The sequence below is a fragment of the Melanotaenia boesemani genome, chromosome 11, assembly GCF_017639745.1.
Source record: "Melanotaenia boesemani isolate fMelBoe1 chromosome 11, fMelBoe1.pri, whole genome shotgun sequence".
NCBI lineage: Eukaryota > Metazoa > Chordata > Actinopteri > Atheriniformes > Melanotaeniidae > Melanotaenia > Melanotaenia boesemani.
In genome coordinates this window covers 19,942,593-19,952,304 of record NC_055692.1, presented here as the reverse complement: position 1 = coordinate 19,952,304, position 9,712 = coordinate 19,942,593, and the positions used below count along the sequence as shown (strand labels likewise).

The 9,712-nt window shown below is 38.7% G+C and overlaps 1 protein-coding gene across 1 annotated transcript; it reads right to left on the bottom strand.

Annotated features, from left to right (window-relative positions):
- Positions 1–351: 351 nt before the first annotated feature.
- erap2 (endoplasmic reticulum aminopeptidase 2) lies at positions 352–7,475 on the bottom strand. The gene is made up of 21 exons (XM_041999971.1): positions 7,369–7,475; positions 6,144–6,478; positions 5,847–6,033; positions 5,601–5,770; positions 5,379–5,517; positions 5,157–5,291; positions 4,930–5,050; positions 4,698–4,852; positions 4,463–4,576; positions 4,246–4,377; positions 3,808–3,939; positions 3,555–3,623; positions 3,290–3,465; positions 3,121–3,200; positions 2,840–3,023; positions 2,580–2,736; positions 2,313–2,497; positions 2,022–2,183; positions 1,688–1,828; positions 1,463–1,544; positions 352–973 (listed from the first exon to the last, which is right to left on the bottom strand). The coding sequence occupies exons 2-21, from the start codon at positions 6,311–6,313 to the stop codon at positions 827–829; spliced, it is 2,838 nt and encodes a 945-aa protein (XP_041855905.1). The 5' UTR covers positions 6,314–6,478; positions 7,369–7,475; the 3' UTR covers positions 352–826.
- Positions 7,476–9,712: the final 2,237 nt, after the last annotated feature.

Here is a 9,712-nt window from a genome sequence, read left to right as displayed (position 1 = left end):
CACAATGAAACGCACACACTGAAGTTACACACACTCTTTTCTATGACATGCATTTGAGGACACTGTGCAGTTTTTAATTCAGTGAACGATGATTAGTCATACCCGTCATAACCCTAACCCTTCCATATATTTACAGGGCTTAATTTAATTTAAAATTTGTATCCATAAATACATAGTTAACACCATCCCAGAGACTTGTTATGGTATGGCACTGTTCTATATTAATTTCTTGGAAAAACCTTCTGTTACAAAAGTTACAAAAATGGTTGAGTTGATAAAAACCAAGTAGTCACACACACATGTAAGTGCATATGCTTCAAAGACCACAAAGCATACAAAGATACCAGGAGGTACAATTAACCCTTTTATTGTCTTTTTGGTGAAGAGTCCATCAACACTGCCTTTGTGTGTCACTTTGGAATGAATCTAAATCACTTTCACTCTCACTCTCTCTCTCTCTCTCTCTCTCTCTCTCTCTCTCTCTCTCTCTCTCTCTCTCTCTCTCTCTCTCTCTCTTTCTCACACACACACTCACACAAGAGACACAATATGCAATGTACACACATAGACTGTACACACCACCAAGTATCAGGTACCAATTAGATTTTTGTTTCTTTAACAAATACATCTCTAGTCATTTACAGATCTTCTTCAAAATTTCAGCTGTTAACTCTTCAGCAATATAAAGCATTGAAATCTTCACAAGAAATCACACGGAGAAATCAAAATAACAATTCAATGTTTTGTTTTTGTTTCTTTTTTTCTTTTGTTCTTTGTTTTGTTTTGTTTGGGGGTTGTGCTGGTCAGCACCTCTCTCTGCTGTCTTTCACCTCATCTGCTCATCCAGCCAGTTTCTCAGAGTTTCTAAGTTCCTCTGAACCCACCGAATATTTTTTTGCACATTGTCCAGGGCAATCTGTGTAGCTCTCAGCTGAGAGGACTGTTCTTTGATGGACTCAAAAAATGACTGCACCTGAGGGTTAAAACACACATATATTTACACAAATATAGTAACAAACAAACAATAAATATGCATGTAAATGAATAAATTTACTTCAATTAAAAAATACTATCAGCAGCAAAATTAGCACACATAAACTGGGTCTGATTAATGTAAATATATTTTCAATAGTACCATAATATTCAGTTCTACTTATAATCAACATTTTTGTGTCTCAGACAAAGTTCAGGTGGTAAAGAACTTGGCAGTCTCAGACATTTCCCCTTTCAAAGCATTTTTTAAACCAGTGTGCTTTGATTTTATCTGAAATTTGACATTCTTTGTTTTTGTTTTTTTTTGTTGAAATAAAGAATTAAACATGTAAATCAAATCCAAGGAAACAAGCATTCTGACATTGCCAACATCAGTGCAATGTAATCTAAACATCTTAGCAACAAAATTGCGATTATCTAAAGTGTTTTATAGAAAATAAAGTATTTTAATATGTAGGGGTAAATTTACTTGAGTGAGATCATCTTGAGATGAAAACTGGCCTGTGGTCCCGATGATAATGTTTCTAATACAAAACGAGCCCAACTGGAATCTGCAAATGAAACAATACAGACATAGCATAAAATCTTTTTTTTGTTTGTTTTTTTACAGTATAAAAAAATCATACTTTTATCACATCACATATTTTAATTTTCAGTTAGGTTGTTTTCAGAATTTCCAGCATGTTATACTAACTTTTGAACCAATTTGTCCCAGTTCTTTTGGACAAAGTTCCAGGCAAGGTAATGCCCCCTTGGGTTCCTGGCCACCATCAGAATGAGACTAGACAGGTCCTGTGATCGGATCACCTTGCCCTCCAGACCCAGCTCCAGCAGACTGCAACAAAACACACAGACTGCTTGCTGATTTAAATCAACACATTCCTACTCCACTTGTTAATTCTTTATTTAAGCTTACTAAGTAGTTGTGTAATAAAAACTAGAGGAGATGAATCTTGATACAATAATGTTTGCCACAAGGTGGCAGCAGTAACTGTTTGAAAACAGAGCAAAAAGACAGCATACAGCACCTTTTGAGTTTTTCTGTGTCTCTGCTGCTGGTCAGAGCAAACAAGATCTTGTCTTTTTGTGCTTCAGATAGGGAAATCTTGTATGTGTTTAAGAGTGAGGCCCAGCCATGCTCATCTTGAGCTCCTACTGAATACACCGTCTCTGCTACATCAGTGGGCAGGCTATAGTCACCACAAACACAGAGATGTGCAAATTAGGCACATAATGAAACAAGAAATTAAGGAAACGTGTTAATAAGATATGTTATTGCAGACTTGTAGTGATGTGTGTAACAATATCGTTTTACAGACATGAGTGTTCCATTGGACTGAAGCCAGTCTTTGAAATGCAGATTTGCTTGCTCCAGACAGGGAGGATAATCCAGGTGACAAGCCAGGGACAGGACCTCTGACCTCAGACGCCTGTCTGACACAGAGCCGTTGTCGCTCCATGTCTGCTGGTCAATGACAGTTTGGAAAAATTGCAGGATGTATCTCTGCAAAGACACAGCACTTCACTTAAACATAAAGTAATTCAAACACAAGTAATCATGCAAACATATAGTCTTGTCTTCTTACGGCCAGGTCTTGTGTTAAACTGATCTCATCTCTTTTCTCAATAATGTGGTAAAAAGCCTCCAGATAGCCAAGTCCTTGGAGGAGTGGGACTGTGTGTTTCTCCAGCTGAAGATAACCGATCAGGTCCAGGGCTTTGTTGAGTGGCAGATGGCCTGCCCTTTAGAGAGAAAATATTCTGTATGCTATTTCATGTCCAATAATTAAAGCAGTCTATTACAGACATACAGCAAGGTCTCATGTGTGCATATAAACATACGTACGTGACGAGCTGAAAGGCATTGTGTATCAAGTGAGTCCTGTCTTTGTAGCTCAGAGCACTGCAGTTTTCCCTCAGCAGTTTAGTCATCACATCCCAACCACCATCCTCATAATGAACCACATAATAGCCTGTCATTTCAGAGTTAATCTTCACCCAGTTCACTTCCTCTCCGATGTGTATACTGTCTAAATGAAAGATAATAACAAACGTTATATCATACAACTGCAAATAAAATGTATGATTATAGGAATTATACATTGTATATATATTCTCCACTCTTACCTGTGGGTGATGTCATCAGGTGTCTATGGACGGTACTGGACGCATCGGTCGTGTATGTCAAAGGGATATGCCAAAGGAAACTATAGAAGAGACCAAAGAGTGATTTCAAAATGCTTAAAAGTGTTAACCAACAATTTAAAGTTATATAAGATTAGACCTGTATACGTACCCCTTTTGCAATGTGGACCACAGAGGGTCAGATGGCATAACCGTCCTCAAGAATCTGTCCTGTCTAAGCAGCATTCGAGGCCCCTTCCTGCTTACTGTTACCAGAGGAATGCCTTTCTGCAGAGTCCAAGTGTTCATCATGGCAGTCAGGTCCAGATGTTCCCCTGCAAAAAGGTACTGCAGGAGACAGTCCATTGAAAATCAATACTTGTGATCACAGTCTTGTAAACTGTGGCAGTAGGCCAGGCAAGCTGGTGTTTACTCACTGCATTCTTAGAAGCCTGACTTTTGCTGTAACAGTGTTTGCCAGACATGAATTCCTCCTCTGAGCATGTCTGAAAAAACAAATAAAAGTATAAAATGATCTTTTTTAGAAATGAAGATATAACATTTAGGTTAAAATGAATGCATTTACAGGTAAAAGGAGCTGGGGTACTTGTGTAAAATGCAAACAAATTCAAACTCATCAACTTGTTTTATCTAGTTCATTACAAACGGACTGACTACACAGTCTCTTACATTGGACAGACTGTCCCACAAGTCCTGGTTATGAGCATTTCCATAGCTGTACTTGCGAAGATATCGTACTATCCCATTCTGAAATACCTCATCTGTCAGAAAATGTTGCAGCATGTGCAGGACACAAGCTCCCTGGAAGAAAGCAAAGAAAAGATTTCCATCAGCTATAAAACACAACATGCCTCAAAGGGTGAAATAAAAGTGTGTGTATTTTTAGATTGCCTCAAATGTGAAAATCTGTTACTATAAATGCATATATAAACCACACACATTTGAACTATTTTCCAATTTTGAAAATTAGTTAAGGCAATCAGATGTGAGAAAGTTTTATCCTGTTTCAAAGTGACACCGACTGCATTATTTCTGCTGGTAATATAGCCATAATGAATTGGTATCTGCTCAGACAAAAAAAAAACTAAACAAAAAAACCAAACATACTTTTTCATAGGACACTGTGTCAAACATCTCTTTGATTTGAGTGGGGTTCTCTGCAGGGCTGGAGATTGGTCGAGAAGAGTTCAATGAATCATGGCCAACTGCTGCAAAGCAAGCATGCAAAAGATACTCCTCCTGCAAAAATTCATTAAAAAGGTTAATTTAAATCCTTTCATTTTAGCTTAATATAAATTCATCAGTCATCAGTTAATGCACATACCACTTTGAGGTCAGGATAGGTGGCTTCCACTGAAATATACTCCATGTATCTGGCAAATCCCTCATTCAACCAGATATCATTCCACCACTCCATCGTCACCAAGTTACCAAACCACTGTGGGCAAGGAGAAGACTTTAATATTCTATATTCATTCTTTATTTAATTAATTGAAACTGAATAGATGAAGATAAACATTAAATTTTACATGTGAGAAGATAGAAGTTCTTCATCTCACCTGATGGGCAAGTTCATGGCCAATCACCATGGTAACCCAGAGTTTATCAGAAACAGAAGATGTGAGGGGGTCAAAGAGAAGGCTGGTTTCTCTGTAGGTTGTCAGGCCCCAGTTCTCCATCGCACCAGACTGGAAGTCTGGGATGGCAATGAGATCTGAAAAAGGCCAAACATGGACATGAGAAATGACGTATTGCCAGCACATAAATAAAAATAAAATGAAAATGTAAAACCTTGTTTGGGTAAAGGATAGTTGATGTTGAAATACTCTTCATAGAAGTCTAGCATTTTGACAGCAACCTCCAAGGCATAGTGGGTTTGCTGCCACTTCTCAGGAGCAGCATAGATGGAAACCTAGTTGAGTTTTGATCAAATCAAGCAATGAAGCAGAATTTATGGAGGAGAAAGTCATATTTCAAGCAAGAAATAAAAGTCTGAAATATTGTGATGGAGACCACACCTTCACCCCAGATGATGTTGTTGCAGTGACAGACTTGAAGTCACAAATAACAAATGCTACAAGGTATGTGCTCATTTTTACACTTGCAGCAAACTGGTCCTCAAGAATCCCATCATTTATTTCCACTGTCTTGACCTAAAATGCACAAACTCTTAGTTGAAGGCTTTCTTCCCCAAACACATTCAAATGTAAGATGCAGCTCTGCAAACATGCAAAACTCACTACAGGCATGTTGGAAAGAGAAATGAACTCTGGACTCCTTCTGATTCGCACTGAGAAATTAGCTTTGAAGCTTGGCTCATCAAAACATGGGAATGCCATTCTAGCACTAGTTGGTTCAAAGTGAGTTGACGCTAAGGTTCTGAGAAGAGATATAAGTAGACACATTTTATTTTTATCACATGGGATCATTTATTACGGGTGAAACAGTGATCCTCCTCTCACCTGATTTCTCCTTTACTGGTTCTGTAGGTGCTTATATAGAAGCCATAGAAACCTTCTGCAAGCTCTGCCTCAAATTCAATACATAGGAAATACTTTTGTCCACTGCTGAGCACCCTGGGAGAGAAAATGCCTATCTGCTCATGGGAGGGGTTGTAAAGAACTGGAAGAATCTAAAACCAGAAGAGATTGTTAGGTTCATTATAGGTAACAAAGACTAATTAATTGATTTAAAGAATTCACAACTACCTGATCAGACAGATGAGCAAGGTTCTGGTCTAAAATTGTTGCTTTGGAGATCTGTAGACCCTTGCTGTGTAATACAACCCAGTTTGTATTGTTCTGAACATCAATCTGGATCTGAACAGTGCCAGTGAAACTGAGAGTTGTAAGGTTGGGGTGTAGGAGGAGGTGGTAGTGAAGAGGAATGATGTATCTGAGATAAAGAAACACAGGTCATTTTATTATTAATTGACTGAAAGACAAATAGGCTACAATTTCCTTCAGTTCATGTCATTATTTTAGAAATAGGAAGCTGAAGCTTACCTTGGTAGGCGAAGACGGCTCCAAGGAAAGGACAGATTGTCATCTCCCAAAGGAGACTGTTCTCCAGAGGGATGAGGAGGACTTGACACCTGCTGTGAACTCTTGGAGGGCTGAGACCCAGCAAGAGACACACTGAGGAACATGAACACTAACAGCCTCACTGAGACCATTGCAAAAGAAATGTCCAGTCAATGACTAAAAAAATGCCAACCTATTTGACAGGCTGACAGCTAACACTGAAATCATTTGGTCATAGCCCAAACACAGAAAATGGAGTAAGTGAATGATGGTGAATGATGATATAATAACAACTTCTGAGGCTTCTTCCCTTAAACCTGAAAGACACAAGTAAAAAATTAAAAATACATCACTCAAAAGACAAGGGATCTATTCAGAGAAACTAATCATTCATTCAATAGCAGGGGGCTTCAAACTGAGATGCAGGACTCCTCTGGGAGCTTCAAAGTGTTTCAGACAAGAAGAGAAATTGTAACATTAACTGTCAATTCAATAGCCTAGATGTGTGATTTTGTTTAAAAAACAACTAATCTATACCCCTAAGACAGAATTTTTCACATGTATGTGCCATTGCATAAAATTATGTAAAGCAACAAACAGCATGATGCCACTGGTATCCAGAGACCAGATGTTTTCTTTACTCCAGTTAATTTTGAGCCTTGTTGTAACAATATAACAGATAAAAAACTGAAGACTTCAGTACTCAGGCTTGTGACCGTTCAACACTCGAGCAGTTAAAATAACTTTCAACTCATTACCCAAAATCCAAAATTTGGACTTTTCCTCAGGGATGAGAAAACACTGTTAACAGTAACTGGGCTCTACCGAGCACATGCTCAGCTAAATTTGACACGCTAAGCTCAGTTGAATATTAGGCCACTACACATCTCATACTGACGGATACTCAAACATGTGACCAAAAAAAAAAAAAATCACATGATTTACCATGTGGACAGAACAAGAAGAGGACACAGCTATAACTGTGAGGTGACAACAGCTGCTGGTGCGTAGCTACAGTTCAAATCAGGTTGCATGGGCATTATCAATGCAGTACTGGACCATAGAGAACATGTAAAGAAGTTGGGTACAACCTCTTTATTCACACAACAGTTTGAAAACGAGAGTCTGAAAATAGTTATTTGTACAAGAACGTCTGTCTGGTGTGTGCTGCAAGGTTGTGTTTTAAGCAAAGAAAGAAGGGATTTACCTCAGTCATTTTAGCTTCATCATGCTTCCTTCAATGGCCGAGAAGTAAAGTTTCACTTTCTGTTTTAAGCTGCCACCCACTGCCTATAAAAAACTGCTTTGTGTGTGTGCAGGTGTTGTCTAACTTTTTGTATGTGCTGATATCATCTCACCTCAGATCTAACAGCCGTAGACAGGTGTGTCTCCAGTTATTAAAGTCATTCCTCATTGACTCTGCTGTCCACAGTAAAGTCCTGTCCTCAGTATCCTGCAGTCTTTAAAAACACAGACAGAACTTCACATGTGTAAGAGCTCTCTGTCCTCTCTTCCTCTCCCTGTGTCTGAGTGTGTGTTTGTGTATGTGTTGGGTATGTGTGTGTGTGTGTGTGTGTGTGTGTGTGTGTGTGTGTGTGTGTGTGTGTGTGTGTGTGTGTGTGTGTGTGGGGAGGGGATAAGGGGGTTTCATTGTTAGTGTAAGGTCACAACAATGAGACTTGTCAATCCCCCATAATGCAATGCTCCTGGCAAAGCCAAATGGCATGCTCTTATTTAACACACCCATGCACAAGGCACACAAACACACACTTACACCCTTGTGCACAGAGCAAGCGGTGATCAAGGATTATAAAAGTCACGCAAACTATATGGTAGATATGACTGAGTCATCCAGGAGTCTGTTTTACCTGCCAATCATCTGTTTATGGACCGGTGAGAACTTTGTATTTAATCCATTATTATTTTGAAAGAATAGAAGAAAATTCAAAAGATTGTAAAAATATTTGTAGAAGAACTTATTTGTTTTTGTTTAAAGCAAAAACTGCTGTATTTGTAATTAAATGACTCTGTGTAGTCCAGAATCACAGTTTTAAAATTGTGCAGAGTTGTGGAATTTGTACATAATACCGCATTAATACCTGAAGAGTTTTTAAATAGCTAACAAAGGCTTCATTAGTAGTGATATCCTCCACTAGGTATGTTTAATCAAATTTTACAAAAACTGGAAGAGCCTCTACATCTTATCTCCTCTTCTCAAACTTTGATCTCTTTTCCGCTGCTTGGTCAGGAGGAGTAGAGGGTCATGTGCTGGCATCTCTGGCTCCTCCAGTCCATCTCTCAGGGGAAAGGCTTGGCTGGACCCTACTGGTCTGTGTGGTGAGTGACTTCAGGAGAGGGCACCTAGAGATCAGCTGGAGGTCTGCATCCGAGGGTCACGTTTCTGAATCACCATACAGCACTTCTGTGAGCAGGAAGCACCGCAGCCACAGCGCAGTGGCGATTATCACAGTGGCAACAAGTAACTGGCCATCCTACAGCTGCTCTGTGAGTCACCAACAACACTCCAAAGTCATGAGGAGACACCCAATCACCTCTGCAGACACTGAGTCAACGGGTGAAGACAAGATTTGCTATGAAGATGAAGAAAAAGAAGGTAAAAGTTTGTTGTTGGCAAACTATTAAAAAATATTTGGGAGTTATGCAGACACCTTATGTTAAGCTGTGTGGTTTGATCGACAGATTTTGCTGTATGGACAAACACTGTCGTGGTGCTGGCTATGAGGCTGCTTTTAATGAAGATCCTCGTCTTTAACACTCTGATAACCATTTATTATGTGATCATATGGTAAGATTTTGTTTTTCATACAGCATTAACCCCTAGAAACATTCAGCAAATTTACAGAGAAAGAAAATGGGATATAATTTATTAAAGCACCTAAAGTATATTTCTTAACGTGTAATTTTGTTGTTATATCAGGGCACATTATTTTTTAATAATTTATATATTGCCCATTTCTGACAGTTTTTTTTGCACTGGTGACAGTAAGAACAAGACTTGCTTTATGTCTCATGAATAAAGCTAAAAAAAAAGATCCTATTTGGTTTTACAATTGTGGAGCTGCTACTTGTTTAATATAAGGATGTTTAAAATTTAATATGATGATGTAGGAGCTTAAAATAATAATCTTAACAGAATATTTGACTTTTCAGATTGCTGGAAATGAGGAGTGTTTTCAACACACAAAAGAAAATCAGGCAAGTTGAGCTTCTTCTCTTCAGAGCTCTACACAATAAGACCATCTTCACACGTGAACATGAAGCGCATGTTCTTGCCCTTATGGTTGAGTTCATGAAGATGGTTTCATACTGGAAAAAAAAGTTTTATTGAAAACAATAAGTCTTAAGAGTTGGTGGCTACAAATTAGTAGTCGCGCCTTTTTCAGTATTTCAGGATGACATCCCAGGTGTTGCTGACTGTGGCAGTTGAAAACAGACTGCACTTGTGGGGCCAAACCTGCTATCTGATGGAAACCTAACCTCAGACAGGTGGTTTAATGCGCTTACTTTGTGTGTATGTGCTTTTTGGAGAT